General features: G+C 40.3%; 2 protein-coding genes across 3 annotated transcripts; both read left to right on the top strand.

Annotated features, from left to right (window-relative positions):
• The first annotated feature begins 465 nt into the window (after positions 1-465).
• Positions 466-1,422, top strand: LOC114920589 (small integral membrane protein 36-like). Its single transcript, XM_029278713.2, has one exon. It carries the CDS (start codon positions 1,120-1,122, stop codon positions 1,420-1,422), a length of 303 nt encoding a protein of 100 aa, XP_029134546.1. The 5' UTR covers positions 466-1,119.
• Positions 1,390-16,969, top strand: mmd (monocyte to macrophage differentiation-associated). Of its 2 annotated transcripts, none has more exons than XM_065964907.1 (7): positions 1,390-1,553; positions 11,507-11,588; positions 11,672-11,832; positions 12,907-12,981; positions 13,074-13,175; positions 13,735-13,804; positions 14,987-16,969. In XM_065964907.1, the coding sequence occupies exons 1-7, from the start codon at positions 1,516-1,518 to the stop codon at positions 15,188-15,190; spliced, it is 732 nt and encodes a 243-aa protein (XP_065820979.1). In that variant the 5' UTR covers positions 1,390-1,515; the 3' UTR covers positions 15,191-16,969. The 2 variants fall into 2 exon arrangements, with proteins under 2 accessions (XP_065820979.1, XP_020496690.1); XM_020641034.3 differs by lacking the exon at positions 1,390-1,553 and adding an exon at positions 8,733-9,072.
• Positions 16,970-17,519: the final 550 nt, after the last annotated feature.

The following is a 17,519-nucleotide window of genomic DNA, read 5'->3' on the forward strand; positions in this document are numbered from 1 at the left end:
TCAAAAGAAGACAGTTCCTTTTCTATTCCATGTCAGACTGTCCACATGAATTATTGCTCCATTCCTGCTCTGTGTACATCTCCTCCTCCCTCTCTCCTGTGTTTGTCTGGGTCAGAGTTCAACCTCCAGTCCTGCTTCTTCTTATTCCTCTCCCGCTGCAAACATTGCTAAGTGCTGCCCTCTGCTGTCTCAAAAAACTTCACCACAAGAGAAGCTTCTTATGACCTGTTGAAACATCTGAAACTAGATCTTAAATCATCACTTTTTTCCCCCTCACACACATTTTTTATTTTATTTTTTTGCAAACCCAAACTATCATGCTCCTTCATGTGCACATTGACATGCATCGGCGCAGATTACACACCCGAGGAGTTTGCTGCTGATCACTGTGATAATCCTGTCTCTGATTCCCCGGTGACTGAGGTTCACAGAGGAGTGACACACACACAGGAAGATGGCCGCTGTAATCTGCACATATTGCAAAACAAAAATCCCAGAGGAGGTCACAGATTTAAGGGATTTTTTTAACCTGTTTTTGTAGTTTATTAAACCTTGTGCACGCATGTTAACATTTTTTTCTGAGTGGCTTTTTTAGCCGTACTGCCTGGCCTCTATTAGGCCAGATGGCTTCCTTCGTCAATCCCCACTCACAATCAAGATTAAGATTACACCACATACACACATACAAACACACATGCAGAAACACATGCGCTCAAATACATCACATACACAGTAATTAATGTTCACTTGCTTGCAGATGATATAACACAGAATCTGTTCGGTCAGTTGCAACCGAAGCTTAAGTTATTAAAGAGAGCCATTGATCGCAGAAACCCAAGGTTGGAGGAGTGGCATGGATTAAAGTATTTTTATACCACAAAGCCACGTATCCACGGCGCTCATCTGAAAGCGAGAGGTGAGAGGCAGAGAGGGTGTAAGGAGGGGGGGGGAGGATAGAGAGAGAGAGAGAGAGAGAGAGAGGGAGAAAGCTGCTGTCACCAGGCTGGTTCTCACTTCTTAGCAGCCGTCCATATAGCTTCAACTCTTCCATTCCCTCGGAGGTCCTTCTGCTTCTTCTTCTTCGAGGCCTCGGGGCCGCCCAGCATGTAGGAGGCAACCATGGGCTTTCTGGAAAACTACCAGGAGATCGACCCCGTCACCTTGAACCTTTGCATCCTCATCGCCAGCTACGTTATCTTGCTCCTGGTCTTCCTGATATCGTGTATCATGTACGACTGCCGGGGCAAAGATCCCACGAAGGAGTACGCCCCCGACCCGCAGCCGACTCAGTCTCCCATCAGGCTGGTGGTGATGCAGAGCTCGCCGGCTCCGGTGGCACGGTGGGACGGGGCCAACATGATCACGACCTACCATGAGCCAACACTCTCGGACTTCAGAGAGAAGAAAAGCACGATGGTCTAATTAAGACTCATTGACTCACTTTTTGTAAATATCTAAATCTTGTTTTGTACTTTTTGCATTTCTTTATTATTATTTTTTTGTCCTTCTGGAACAATGCTTGGATTTGACCTACACAAAACCAGACTCGCACGGTAAGTCTTGTCTTAAAGGTTAGTTCTGGATATTTTAAACCAGAATACTTAAGGGATTCAATTACTGATAGGTAAAACAAAAATGTCTGAAATTGCTGCAGGAGATTACAGAAACTGTTTGAATGCAATTGCCCCAAAGACTTACAAAGTATGTCCACTGAAAGTTGCTGCTTTTCCCACAAACAGGCTTAAGATGGATTGTTATCTGACAACAGAATAGAAAGGATCCCTACATAGGTTAATCTCTTTTTATAAAGAGTAAAACAACAGAAAAAAGGACATGAGAGTTTTTTCAAAGCCACCAAACTCCAAGGACAAAATCACTGACTTACCTCATTGAACTTGGGAGCTGCCATTCTCCTGCTGCCAGATCAGCTCGTTTTCTAGGTTGTGATGTCATTAACAAACAATGTGTTGGATCAAAGCTCGTCATTCCAATCAACAAATTAGGTCAAGGGACACTGACAAAGTCAACGATCATTGCAGAGGTTAGACTAGAAGCTTCAAGATCAAATTATCGTTTTTGTAAATGGAGATTGGTGGTTTAGAAGGGAATGATGTTTCAGCTGTTTCTTGTTGAAAAAAGGATCTCACCTTGGCATACCTTGATCATATCTTTGTAAGGATTGGCAATAGGCAATTTCATGTTGGAATAAAAATCTCAGCCTACTTAATGTCAAAAACAACAACTTTTTAGTGGACGTACTTTGATCTACCACACCAGGCCATAGTTTGCATCTCTAGCTGAAGACCTACTCATGCAATTCCAAACTTTTTGACCCAGGAAACTAATATAAATGTAGGCCCCATGGTACATGAATTCCCCTTTAAGTGCTGTGCATATGCAGGTGAAATCCGTCTTTATCTCGAGGATCTCAAGCCAAAGCCTGCCAAAGTCAGCCATGGAGGGGAAACGTCAGGACTGATAAAGCACAGGGACTAAAGAGGCCATTTCTGTTGTGTTGTGCTGTGAGACTGAGTGTGGGGAAGGTTTTAGGATTAAGGTTAGGTTCAGGGAAACACACAGAGGAGAGGCAGAAACTTGGTTAAAGTCTTAACATCTGTACTTCTTCCATTTTAGAATGATATCAAGTGTCAAGAAACTCGCTCGCCCTCACGTTAATGTCTCTGGACTTTGTTGCTCTTCTCCAATATAAAGATAACACCATAACCTCTACCTTAACTACTCCACCAAATCAAAGCTTGATAGCTCTCATTTGGCTGCCGTTCAAGGATTAGGTTTCAACATTTGGTTAAGTCTGGTCGGACAGTCACCTCTTACATAACCCGAGGAACCCTGTTGAGCATGGATGTAGTTTTTTTCTGAAGCTGCAGACCGCATGGGTTAAAGCTCCTGACTTGAATGTCTTCCATCTTATTTTGAGACGTACATGTCTTTAATCACTTCACCTACTCCGACAGGGAGAAAGTTAACCCTTCGACTTTTACTTGATTGTCTCCAAGGGGAAATTGGTTTTGCAGCCAGGTGACAACAGGAAACCAAGAATGTATAAAAACGTCCATGAAACCATAATTTAAACCACAATAAAACTCATCAGTCATCAGGGTCATCATTGGGGTTTTGGTCGTCTGATGGACTGAGTTGGACTTTGTTGTTGGGCTTTGCTTTTGGTGATCTGGATCTCCTACCTGAGGACAGAAGCTCAAACTCACCAAGTACAGTAGGGTATGGTGAGGACACTGTAAGATGACACAAGTCTTAGCTGCAGCTCTATTACTGAAGGTGAGCGACAGATCAGCTAATTTAATCCCAATGATCTTAAATTCAACTTTAATGATGTGTCGAATCCTATTGTTGTCTCCTATTGGTAGACAACCAAAGCCAAAAGGTAAGGACAGACTGCACACACCAAACCAGTTTAGCATACGGAAGAAGATGCTTTCTTACAAACTGCTTCTGTGTTCTCACTGAATGTTAGCCTTTAGTACTTCCTTGGTCTCAATTTTGATTGGTGCATTTGACTTTCTTCTAAAAAAAATCTATGCACATGTCCTCGGTTTTACTGACATTTAAGTTGGAAAAGGAGTTATCACATCACTCAATAAAATCATCCACCACTGGTCCAGGTGCTCCCCCTTTAACAGACTATGATCTCTGGGATCTTCAGAGTATGTCTTCCTGGATGGAAACTTCTGCAGTCCATTCTTTCACAGAATATACAAAATAGGTGAGAGGACACATCCCAGTGAGGAACCAGTGGAGGAGAACAAAACGTCTGACACAGAGCTGTTTACTCTCACACATTGAGATCTGTCTACAATCCATCCAACAATGCCAGGACACATGTTAAAATAAGAGATCAGTTTGTGGGCTAAAATGTGGGACTGAATTGTGTTAAAAACAAAAGATGTGGATATCTCCCTGGCCCTTCGAGGTGGTTAAAAAGCATATTAGGAAGGGTTGACTCATCAACCTCTTTTAGCTCCTATAAGCAAACTGTAGAGGATGCCTCCACGGCCCAGAGTAGTTCTCTCTTGTTGAACTCTCCAAAGGTCCTCATTACCAGTGAGGTCAGGGCCACAAGCCCCAAATCCCTGATGCTCTTAGGTGGATTTGCTCCCAGGCACTGGGACAATTGATGACTTCTTCCGCAACGTAGGAACCTCTTACGAGCATTTAAATATGGAGTGGAAAATAGGAGACAATTGATCTGCACAGTGTTTGAGTAGATGTCAGGAAAGCTTTTACCTGATCCGGGACATTGGAAGTCTGTTCAAGCCCCAATGTACCATATCTGAGAGCAAACATATTGTTTGAACACAAGCAGGGCAAATTTAAGTGCAAGCATGGGAATATTTGGACGAGTGGGCAGCGTTTTGAGGGTATAAATTACTAAATCTGATGCCTCATTAAAGCCAGAAGACTTTTTGTTCAAGGTAGATTAACTAATACATAAAGGAAACAAAACTTCTGTCAGAGAAGTCTGTCACTCTGGGATCATACAATTGATTAGCATTTTTCTCATGACTTTTTTCTTTGTTTACGTTTGGATTAATGCTAATCTTGTTTTGTTTTTGTGTCTCTTTGGCTGGATTCATTGGTGATCGTCTTAGCCTACTTGCCTGTTGATCATAACTTCCTTCCAGGAACAAATCTATAAATACAACAATATATGTGAACTACAGGGAAAGGTCATTAGGTCAACTGAAGCGGTTCTTGGCTGTTAACAAAGACCATATACGTCTTAATACCTGATTACCTGAAACCTGTAGCATTCAGTCTCTGCTGCCAAAGCTCAACATAAATAGATCTGGTTCAGTAAACAAGAACTTGGATGAAACTCGTTATAATCCTACAGTTTCTGAGAAATGTGCAGTCAATAAATTAGGCTAGTGGTACCTCAATTGCTCAAATTAGCTCAAATTAGCTCAAATTAGCACAAATGGTGGTGAGTAGATTAATTTATCCAAACTACATCTCCTTTTAAGAGGCTAAAATTGTACCAAAGCACTTTGAGTGTATCTGCATCATGATACTATAGTGCTACCTCTTGTTTTTGTACCCTTTCTGCTTTTTTATTCATTGACAATTCCAGTAACTACTGACAAAATATGTAGTGTAACCTGAACGCTCAGCATCAGTAGCAGCCGTCTTGGTTGTTTATGAATATTCTCCAAAGGTAATGAAACTGGCCCAACAGACCATCTTGGTGTTTTGTACACAGTGATCACCAGTTGGGCTCGGGGCGGAAAACTATATGAAGTGCATTCTAGCGTGAAACAGTAAACCAATTACAGAGCCGTTTAACCCTGTGTCACGTGTGGACACAAAGCTCCTTTTATTCTAAGGACAAGTCCCCCCCCCCCATATGACCTTTACACTCAACCATTACATATTATTCAGACATACTCAATGTGTCTCCAATGTTTGGTGGTATTTACCCAAGGAGGATTGTGAAGTATAGTATTTATTTCAATTCTGTTAAATTTAAGGTCCACAGGTGACTGATCCTCGTGAGAATGAGTTTGAACCAAAGAACAAGAGCATGTCTGACCTCTGACCTCTGACATATCAGACTGAGGGGATACTAGTTTGAAAACGTTGTAATTTAATTGCACAGTGCTGAAATTTCAAGAGAGATAATTCCAAAGCTTCCTTGGAGGTTGGGCCCCAGTAGTCTAGTGGTCAGTTTACACGCCCTATTTATGAAGGTTCAGCTGTGAACCTTGTGTGTGAAAGAATGGCAATAAAGGCAGAATAGGTAGAATAACTTGAAAGACTCAAGTAACTTGCTAAGAACCAACAAAGTGTATGAAACAGTCCAGTTTATGCAATTTTCTTGGACGTGCGCACACTAGTCTTTTTTCTCCTCTTATACCAAGCACCTTGTGAACTCTCAAACTCGAGCCCTTCACATGTGAGATAAAGTTAGTGAGCGTAAAGTGTTTAGGCTTTACATTAAATGTCAGACACTCCTTCACAGACACGACATGAAAACATGTTGATCATACGGAGGTGAAAGATCAACATCAGAGCTTCAAATGTTACAAAGAGTTTAAAGTGATGTCATCATTTCGATCCTTTAACTCGTTCAATAAGAAAAAAAAATTTCAAGTCGGGAGTCGATAATTCCAAGTTGTTGTTTCCGACTTCCGATCTGGGTTAAAAATGGACAAACAGGTCATTCTGCTTACCTGTCACTGTGTGCACAACCATATTGCTGTGACGTCAATTCTACCCACTTGGTCTTGGATCTTGCCTTAGTTTGCGATTTGTAATTCCTACCTGAATGGCCGTTCCATTTCACTTTTCTGAGTCAGTGGTCGTTTTTTCCTGAGTTCTGTGTGGAATGGAATGCAGCATTATACCGGTTTAAAGGTTTGGGGCACCAAGGCAGTGAAATAACTTGATCTTATCAAAGAACATGCTGATAAAAGCTTTGCAGGCTTGAAATTGTACCAAATAAGAAATGCATTGCCCTCGTCATCATCGAAAAGTCTGAAACAGTCTGTAATTTCTGTGCCACTTGAGAGTTTTAGTTGCAGCTTGAAGACAAATAATTTCTCTCAATTGTTGAAAATGGTTTCTTAAAGAGACGGCGTTGGGGTGTAAAGTGATGCTTCTGCTTGCATGAGGTGAAAGTGAAGTTTAAAGACCAGAGAAACTCCATCCGCCCCCCCCCCCCCCCCCCCCCCCCCCCCCCCCCCCCCCAAACAGACAGACACAGACACAGACAAAGACACAGATAGTTTACAGCCAGGACAGAAAGATATCCTGAGCTGCTCTGACACAAGGCTGCCAACCTGCAGCTCTGTATCGCATTAAAAGTTTAAGCTATAGGCATCATGGGAGAACAGACACTCTAATCAGATACTGACTCTGGCATTCTCCTATTGTCTATATTGTCTGTTTTTAAATGCAACACATAGACAATGACTTTCACTCATTTTCTGGATTGATCCCATTCTCTGCTTGCACTCGTACAGACCTACACACCTTTATTAAATGTGCTTTACACTACTTTCTATACATTTCTAATACAAACAATAACTTTATTTGTAAGCAAGGTTCTGTATGTTAAGAGAAAGTGCCTGTGAAACATTTCAAAAAGGGTTCAGTGGGTTTCTTGTCGCCGTGGTTGTGTGCAGCACTAACGGGCAACTGCGTGAACTTCATTAAGCCCCATGATTGCACTTTGCTCTTACATAAGGGCTCTGTTATATCTGAGAGTCCCTGATCAAGTTACAGTGCCATTATGTAACTGAGTCGCTACGACACTGTGCAGTTCACCTTTTTGTCTTTGACACTTTGTCTCCTGCGACATCAATCTATTACCCTTTTACCAGATTTCTTTTTCCATGACACCTGCTGCAAGACATCTTGGTGTCTGCCTGCCTGTACTGCATAATATCTGAACTGTAAAACATGATGAAACCTGTTAAGTTGAGTCATAGTAAAGCTGTTGACACACTTACTGTGGTCTATATTGCATCCTCCATCGGGGACGCACTGCTTATATAACATGGGGCTTTAGCTGAACAATCTCTATGAACTATACATTTAGTCTGTGATCCTTATTCTGCATGTACATTATGTGTGACTGTTGTAGCTAAATGTTTTAAAATTGGCTTCAAAACATTAAAAATCTCTCTATCAGGTAACCATTTAAATATGAATCAGTTGTAAGCGATGGCTTTATTAGTAAGGAAAAAGTGTTTTTCCATATAAATTACGTAAAATTATAATTGAAAAAACAAGAAAAACAACCAAATGAAATATTTTTGTGATAATAATAATAATAATAATAATAATAACTTAGATTTATACAGCGCCTTTCACGAAACCCAAGGAAGCTGTACAAAAGTTGTTGTGTTTTTAAATCCAGATAACATAGGTAAACAGACCTAAATTAAATAATCAATACTCATAAATGTTCATAAAAATGTATTATTAATTCTTTTTTGTTCTTTCTGCTTTTAATTTTTGAGTTATGAAATTTGTCCCACCATAGGTAGGCAAGTAAAACATGCAAATCTTGCCCGATATTGACACTTTATGTGCACTGTGTGCATGTCTGTGTTACATGGAATATTACGGACTACATTTTTGTCAAAAGTGCAGCTCAGCTGATCTATTTTTTATTTTTTTAAATCTATTTTTTAGTACATTCTTAATTTTTCTTTTTTATTTAAATTGTACTGTGTTCACTTTTTGTTTGCAATCTTTGCTCTTTGCTGCTGTAACAATGTAAATTTCCCCGTTGTGGGATAAATAAAGGATTATCTTATCTTATCTTATTGCGTTCACAAAAAAAATAAAAACAGACATAAACAACTTTCCAAACACACACAAGCGTAAGATATTAATATATACTACATTATAGTAGAAAATAAATCAATTTCCAGGTATTTCTGTGTAACTTACTTCCATGTTTGTTTGTTCATTTGCGGCAACACCCTCAATCTTTGCACTTCCAGAACGTGAAGTAACGTCCCTCCACAAGATACCGCCCCCCTCAAACCTCATTGGTCAATGTATCACCTATCCTGCTCCTTATTGGCCGAGACTGCCGTCGCTCATTATCTTACCACTGTTTGGGCGGTGGGGCACAAACAGAAAAAAAAAATCACATTATTCGGTTCGACGTCTCAGCGGGGGAGCTCGCTCGTCACTAGCCGGCGGAGCTTGCTTGCTTGCGGGGGTCTTTTTTTGGGGGGGCGGGTGGGGTGGGGGTGTTGTTCTGCCTCTCGCTGTTGCTCATGGATCTTTTTTAATTTCCCGACGAGGCAGAAAGCCGGTGTTTGATACAGGATGGTACGAAGAAAGCGGCTAAAACAGTGCCTTTGTAGTGGGAGCGTTACTGCTGTCGGTGCCTTGTAGCTGCAGTATAAGTTAGCTAAAGGCTAGCTCATGCTAGGCCTTTTCTTTTTCTGACAGTTTATCGTTTTCTCTTTTGTAAAACGGGTTATTAGCATCTTTTGTGCTGATTTTTTTTTTTTTTACTTTGCTTCCTGCTGTGAAAATGGTTGAAATGAAGAGAGTCAACAGCTTCCAGAGGTGGGTGAAATCTGTCAAATATGGACAAATATTAACACTAATATCACTAATATAACTCTAAATTACATTAAAAAAAACCGACAGGCCAGCCAGGTGTGGGTCCTGCTTACATCACTCTTCATGTCTGTTTGTCTGTTAACAGAAACCTGTTTTCCTCTCAAGGTGTGGAGTCACTTTCTGTCCTGCTTTACCAAATCAACAAAGAAATGTACATTTTGTTTTGGCTGTGATTGTTTTATAACCTAAAAAATAATGTGAAGAAGACTCAGATGAATGTTTAACCAGTCTATAACACAAATTAAACTTTAATTCTTAGTTTGAATAACTTTAAATTGACTGTTTTTAGTGTCCCAATGCTTGCATGGCTCTTACATTTAATTGACTATTTTATGGTATCATAATATCAATTAGCTTTTAAGGCTTTGGCTGTCAGTTATAATTATGTATTTTAATGTATTTCAGGTGTATAGTGGTAAAAGTAATCTCTCCACACTGTGAAAGTAATGTAATAATAATAATAATAAACTTTATTTATGCGGCACTTTTCCTAACATGGTAACAAAGTGCCTCACGACAAATACAGAGAAATGAAAGAAGCAGATTAAAGACATTATGATAAAGGATTTAAAAGCTGAAGATAACATTTATTATTCAGGTCCCCCACTACAAGTCAAAGTCCTCCATTCAAAGTAAGCCTCATCAGACTAGATATCAGTTTGATCTGAATATATATTTGTGAGTGAGGTACAGTTAAACTCTTCTTCACACACGTAGATCATATACAAGAGGTTTGATGTAGCAAAGCCTGTCCACATGGAGTTGGTCATTTAGTTTTTAAATTATTATTTCATACTATTTTTACACCTTCAAGGAACAACCTGTTGATGCCTGAGCGTCTGTGTTCTGAATGAAGGGATGGAAACGAAACATTTCTGTATTTATCTGACCATTAATTTTTGTAATAATTGTTTCAGCGACCGATTATTTCTCCACAGATTAATCGATTATTACTAAAATGTCCCTAATTTTATCTCAGGTGTTTGGCTTATGCCTTTCACTTATAATATTAGGTAGGCAACACTCAGTGTGACTTTGACCCTTGGTGTTCTTTCTCATGTGTAAAAGTGATTCAATTGATCCGACAGAATTGTTGAAGGACAGGTTTATTTTCAGCTCTGAGTTTATTGCAAACTCATATTTGTATTTTAACTTTTATTTAACTGAAAGGTTTCTCACAGACAGAACATAAGGGTACAAAAATAGTTCTGGTATAGAGACGTACTTCACAACAAAACCTACCAAAAATGAAAAATGAAGACAGTAAATGAAGGATATTATGAAGACTATTTGAAAAAGAAGACAAGCCTGCACATTTACTTAGAGCCTGATGAAGTCATTTATATTGTATTAATTTACATTTCCACCATCTGGTCTTCATCAGGTCACAGCACGCCTGACAAAGAGACCAGAAAGGAGATGTTGTGATTTGATAAACTTCATACTGACTGAGTAAATGTGCTTATCTTCTTTTCCCTGCTGAGGTTTAATGATTGCCCTGCACCTACGTGATGTACGCTTAACCAACGTCCCCGTCCCCCCCTTTTTAAAAAGGTATTTCTTCATGTGTTGAGAGATGGTGAAGAATCCAGGTCAGTCGTGCCTTCTGGGTCATTCCAATGAAGCACAGGAAGTACGAGAACCTGTTCACCAGAGTCAGGGTTTAGTGTGAAAACAGACATGAAACAAATAACCACAACTTTTCAACTAAATTAAAAATCAGCAAATAATCTGTCAGGAAGTCAGTCGTTCTCAACATCTGCAAAAAGTCATAGATAGTAAGAGTTGCTCAGTTTCTATTGAAGGTAATGATGAGAGTGTGTTGGGATTTATTAAATCTGCCTCATGTCGGTTCATGATGTGACTTTATGCTACTAATCCCTCTTTTCATCTTCGTTCATACACACCGTCTTTCTTCCTTTCTGAACTTAGTGTTCATTTGTTTTGTCTTCAAGTTGTTGCATGTTTCAACACTTCTGTTTGATACCTTTTGGGTTACTTACCTGGCCTTTTGTATTTGTCACTCTTATCTTGAAGTTCTTGTTCCGACTGTCATGCATCAGGTTTGAGGCGTATTCCTCGTGCAGGGCACAGAGTTTTGCTCCTGTCACGCCACGGGCTCAATGTTGCAAAATATGCACGTTGTTAGTTTAAAAAATGTCATCCTGGATACTCTGCAAAAACAAAAACCTTGTCTGATTTGGATGCAATTACTTGAGCTGGTTTATTTTGTCTTTCATTCTGAGTATTTTTTCTGAGCGTTCATTTTAAAAAGGAGTCAACAGATATGATAGTTGTGTTTGTGAGAATCCGTTCTGATCTTAAATCAGACTGAATAGTTATTAAATTTCTCTCTCTGTGTGTTTGTGTGTTTCAGGTTCATGAACAGACGGGCGTCTGCTAACTGCCGCTACCAGCCCACCTGCTACGAGCACGCTGCAAACTGCTACACTCATGCGGTGAGTGGTTTGAATTCAGTTTTAATGCACATGACATGATCGCATTTATTTTGAATGGCTCTGTGGGTTCTTGTCCCTTGCAGCTCCTCATCGTGCCGGCCTTCGTGGGCATGGCGCTGCTGCATCGTCTGTCGGATAACGGCTGGGAGAAAATCACCGCCTGGGTGTACGGCATGGGCCTGTGTGCGCTCTTCCTCGTCTCCACTGTGTTTCATATCATCACCTGGAAGAAGAGCCACCTGAGGTGAGCACGACCAACCCTGGCTTTCTATCATTAAACTGAACTAGGCCAGGCCCGTTGGGGTCAGAGAAGTCTTTTTCAAGGGAGACCTGGTCGAGAATAGCAACAACATATACTCTTAAGAAAACATGTACAGCCGGTTGAGGAGACTTTAACTCCTACTAAATCAAGTACCCTAAAATCTGCTGTATTAGACGCACTTTTAATATTTATTTCTTCATCTTAAAAGTGCACTGCGCCTTATACACTGTAGTGACAAATATACCAGTATGAAATGCTGACAGACACGCTGTCATTACCACGAGAACCATTTATTGTGTATTGCAATCTGATCGCGAGCTGTGCTGGGATACGTAGTGACACAAACCGGACTGGCTGTGCTACTTTTTAACATCTTCAACATCTAGAGTTTTTTTTATGTTGCACGGAGCCGTAAGGTCCTCGTGCGTGGCTGCACTCTCTCGTGCACGCAGCAATTATGTGAATAAATAAAAACATTAAATAAAAACATGTCTGATATGTACTTGAGCGGCCGGCCCAGGTATCGTCTGTGTGTGGGGAAACGCTGCACAAACTGTGCAGCAACAATGAACACTGCAGCCGTCTGTAGCTTCTTGTTTAAAAGCAGAACATGAAAAACAACAACAGCGCAGAGATCTCTCTCTCCGCTGACGGGGAATGTTTTTGTCTCTTTCTGCATTCTTTCACTTCCCTCTGTGGTCTGTGTGACGTTCTGTTATTCTCTGTTTCTCACATTGCACTTCAGATAACCGGATACTTTACATGATTTCTCTCTGAATAAAGTAAATAAGTAGAAACTCTGAACATATATATATATTCAGTTAACAGTGTATGAGTTCCAATATTTAAAAAAACATTTTAATAGAATAAATATAATGCAGAGAATAAAACTTTAACGGTCATCATCATGAAGTGTGTTTATCGAAGTGCTATCTGCAGAAGAGAAAGTACATACAAATGTTTTTCCCCGTGACAAAATGCAGTTCATGCTTTGTAAACGTGTGACCCTGAGTAAGAACACATGACCTTGAATAACCTGCTCTCTGTTTGTTTCAGGTCTATGGAGCAGTGTTTCCACATGTGTGACAGAGTGGTCATCTACTTCTTCATCGCTGCCTCCTACACGCCTTGGTGAGTGTCACACAGCGGGGCGGAGTTTTCCTCCGAGCGGCTGCAGGAATGAATGAAGGGGTTAACGTTTTTTTCCCCGGCGTCGTCCTCAGGTTGAACCTGCGAGAGCTGGGCCCGCTGGCGGCACACATGCGCTGGTTTGTGTGGCTCATGGCCGCTGCTGGAACCGCCTACGTCTTCAACTATCATGAGAAGTGAGTTCAGACCACAGCCGGGTCAAACAGAGGTCATAATGTAACTGTGATACTGACGTCCTGCCAATATAACGACCAATCAATCAAACTTTATTTATACAACACCTTTCAGACAAACTCAGTTACATCTGAAATAGCTTTACATTTTGTTGATCACTTTTCTGCACTAAAATCTTTTAAACAAACATATTGACTTCCTGCTTTTCTAACACTGTCCCTCCACACACTGCCCTTTCCCTCGAGCAGCCCCGCCTGTCCTCAGGTCAGAGGTCAACTGACTTCAGAGACTCTATTTAAACCTCTCTGTGCTCGACAAGATGAATGAAAGTTTAAAAAATAATCCAGAGCTAGTTTGTGAAGGAGGAAGGACAGATTGGATTCATCTATATCAAAATGAATCGATAGTTTAGTACCAATAACGAGGTCCTTTGTTATTCTCCTTATCTTAAATGATCTCATGATTTGTGTCTCTAGTTTTTCTCTGGGGTCAGACATCAGTCTCCAGTGTTCTCACATGAGACCTCACCACTCTCCATGTTGTGTTTCTTTGTCTCCTCAGGTATAAACTAGTTGAGCTGGCCTTCTATTTGACCATGGGATTCTTCCCCGCTTCAGTCATGGCATCAATGGTAGTATTAATATTTACTCTGAATGTATTTACCCACGCGCTTCACTTTCATTTCCTCAATCATCACAGGTCAGAGGTCGCTTCCTCTCTTATGTGTCTCTTACTTTCTTTTTCTTGTAAACTGATTCAGGGAGTTTTTAGAGAAACCTTGAGTAGATCAAGTTTTAAGCCCAGCCCAAAATAACAAAAAAGAGAAAAAAGGCGACGACACAATGCAACATCATCAATCTCCTGTCATGAGGGAATTGGTAGCCTCCCATTCCTTAGTGTACGATTTCAGAGAGTCATGCGTACATTTTGCACACGGCACATTGTAGGAGTAAGTGAAATGCAAGGTTTTCTTAGTGCTGCATAAGTGCAAATATGTGTGTGAGATTTTGCAGGAATTGTCTCGCTTTATAAAACTAATTTAAGAAACAAAGCTTCAACACAGTGTCCTCACAGCGAGGAGGTTGCTGGTTTGAATCCCCGTCTGACAGGAGCCTCTCTGTGTGGAGTCTGCATGTTCTCCTGGTGCTCCGACTTCCTCCCACAGACATGCTCGTTAGGTCATTTGGGTGTGAATGTGAGTGTAGCTGCTTGTCTGTCTCTAAATGTCAGCCCTGTGATTGGCTGGTGAACAGTTCAGGGTGTATCCCGCCTCTCGCCCAAAAACAGCTGGGATCAGCCACTGCGACCCCGAATGGGAAAAGCTGTATAGATGATGGATGGATGGAAGCGTCAACATTTCAAATCTGTGTCTAATGTGTGCTGCCCTCTTGTGGTTTAAACTGATATTGCAGCCTGGCTCTCTTACTGTGTAAACAACAATACAGTCTTTTCTAAAATGTAAAATGTTTTTACTTGATATTTGACTCGACATCTCATCAGTAAAAAAACTGTTTTAAAAATAGAACACTTAAAAATATATATTTTTTTATTTTATACTTTTATTCCTCATTTAATCAGAGATCATTGTGTTTTGTGAGTTAGTGTCTTTTATTTTCTTTGCCAAACAGCACATTCACAAACTTCTTTCTTTTTCTGTGAGTGTGTTGAAATGTCTAAATGAGACTTCTGTTGTTTTAAAATGTCTAAACGAGACGCGCTCATCCGACTGAGTCACCGCTTCGATCAGCTGATTTGAGACATGAGGAGACTTGTTCACTCAACACTTCTCATCTTTTTTTTTTCTGCCTCTCAGAGCAACACTGACGGGCTCCAGGAGCTGGCCTGCGGTGGACTCATCTACTGCCTTGGCGTTTTCTTCTTCAAGAGCGACGGCGTCATCCCCTTCGCCCACGCCATCTGGCACGTGTTCGTGGCGCTGGCTGCCGCCGTGCACTACTACGCCATCTGGAAATACCTCTACAAGGCCCCCAGCGCCGACACCCTCCTCCAGTCGTGACGCACACCTGCACACAGACTCCCTCTCCGCCCGCTGACGCTGCAGCGCCAGCCGTAAAGTTTACCAAAACGACGACCAGGAAATGTTTACTGTTTTGTAACGGAGAGCAGATTAGTCTAACTTCTTTAAAAGCTCTTTTCTACGTCACAGCGAGGGAGGGAGGTTAGACTTTTTACACTGAGCCCTCTGGTGTATCAGGAGTATCTGAGAAATTTGATAACAGTCTTTTGTATCGCTTGAAGTACAACACATTCCATGTCGGGGTCGTTTGTGTGTGAAAACGTGGAGGTTGGTTCTTTTCAGGCGCTGATTCACTGGGGATTGAGGTGTTGGAACAGGAGCAGAGGTGGATATCAATGAAACACGTTTGTACAATTTTGGATACTTTGCTTTCAAAAAAATTAAACTTTGTCCCTTTAAAAAAAACTTTTTTTTAATTTCTAGTGAAAATAATAAACCAAAGATCCCACGAGCAGCTTCACGAGAAAGGCGTAAAAAAATGTGCTTCAAATGAGTTTTGATCTTCTCAAATTAGAAGTGAATTCTGAATCTTCTTCTTGTTTGGTGTCAAATTTAGTATTAAAAAAGTATTTCAGATTGATCCCCGGCCCTCTTTTATCGGTGTGATGCACTCAAAGCGTGTCAGAGAGGAAATGATGAAGAGGAATTCTCATGTTGAAAAGTCTTTGTTTCTTATTTGTTTCTCTTATTTTTATTTTTTACTGTGATTACATCTCAAACTCATCTCATTCACAACAACGCTGGTTTCTTTCTGTCTCTAATGCATGCTGGTTTTTCTGAATGCGGTCGAGTACAGAAGACGATCAGGGCCAGGCATGAGAAAAAAAAATGAAGGAGAGTAAGGCAGTTATTGAATGTAAATGTCAATGATACAAAGTCAAAGTTTAAATAAAAGTGCTGGACATGAGAGAAACTAAATTGGAGGACTTTTTTTTTTTGCAATTTGTAAATAAGGAAAACATTTTCAAAATGCAAAAAAAAAAGCTAATTTTGTATTAACAAAAAACGTAAAAAAAAAAAAAAGGAAGACATGTTTCAATATTAGTGTTGGACAAAGAAAAAGTAATTTCACTAATATATATTTTTTAATGTTTTGCGGAAGAAAAATCTACAAAAAAGATATCTCATTTTTTTCTCATGCATGGCACTTTCACTTCAAGCTTTTCCCGGATTTTATTTCCTTAATTCTTGACCCTGATACTCATCCAGAGTCCACAGTTTCAGCTTCCTTTGTAAGGATGTAGCACCCTCTGCTGGAGGGTTGCTGTAAATATTCACATTTCCAGATGTGTAAAGCTGATTTTTTTTTTTAACGAGCCGAAAGATTAGAGAAAGTCAGCTCAGGCGGATTAATGAACTTTTCCACTTTGTTAATACTGTGAACAGTGCAGACGATTGTGTGTGTGTGTGTGCATGACTTTTGATCTCTAGTCTACTCTCAAATTTCCATTCACACCACTATGACGAGCAATGTTTCCTGACGGCTCCTGACTCTCTCTCTTTGTGTCTGTCTTCTTAGCGGAGCTGAGTGGACGCTTATTTTCCTGAACCACTCTGTTTTGTAATGATTGTAAATATTCTGTTTGGTCGTTCTGTTGTTGTTTATGATCCTGGCCTTTGCAGGGGGAGAAAAGAAACTGCTTCTCGTTTGTCCCATTGGTTGTTAATGGTGCTGCATAACATGAATGCTCCTCCACTGTCATTCTGAATAACACCTTTCTAATGTGAAAATAAAAAGTGATAATTCCCCAAAACGGAGATCCTCTCTCAAGAGCATGTGTCGTTTTTTCATTGTTGTGTTTACTCTTATTAGGCAGCTCAATTTTCCTGACAGGACAAAAACAAAGAACCGTGCTTTGACTCGACCCCTGACCTTTACAAATGAGTTAAAAGAAAACCCTTTTTTGACAATACAACACCAAATTTCCACAAAAGATAGATTTATTTTACTTGTATTGTGTTTACACTATGGGGCCAAGGGGCTCTAAATCAATACAATAACAAAAGATGACGTCGAGGCTAGCGGGGAATCATGGGAGTTCTCTCTGCTGCTCGATCCCACTACAGCTGCTTTTCATGAATCCAGGCTTTGATTTAAATATAAAATCTCTGCTTTTGAAAACCTCTTTGCTTGATTTATCTACATTATTGTTTTCACATTCCTGATTTTATTCATCAAAAAGTGACGACCTCATCAGAAATATATTTAAATCTGTGCCTATATTTGAATATTACCCAGTATTTTACATATACCTTTTCAATGTAGACTTATTTTTGTTGATGACCAAAGCAGGTGGAGAAATCTTTA

Source organism: Labrus bergylta, chromosome 16 (genome assembly GCF_963930695.1).
Source record: "Labrus bergylta chromosome 16, fLabBer1.1, whole genome shotgun sequence".
NCBI classification, from domain to species: Eukaryota; Metazoa; Chordata; class Actinopteri; order Labriformes; family Labridae; genus Labrus; species Labrus bergylta.

Coding starts and splice junctions, on each gene's coding strand:
- mmd (XM_065964907.1), top strand. CDS start 1,516: ATGCTTGGATTTGACCTACACAAAACCAGACTCGCACG. Junction 11,833..12,906: donor TGGAAGAAGAGCCACCTGAG/GTGAGCACGACC, acceptor TGTTTGTTTCAG/GTCTATGGAGCAGTGTTTCC. Junction 12,982..13,073: donor GCTGCCTCCTACACGCCTTG/GTGAGTGTCACA, acceptor CGTCGTCCTCAG/GTTGAACCTGCGAGAGCTGG.
- LOC114920589 (XM_029278713.2), top strand. CDS start 1,120: ATGGGCTTTCTGGAAAACTACCAGGAGATCGACCCCGTCACCTTGAAC.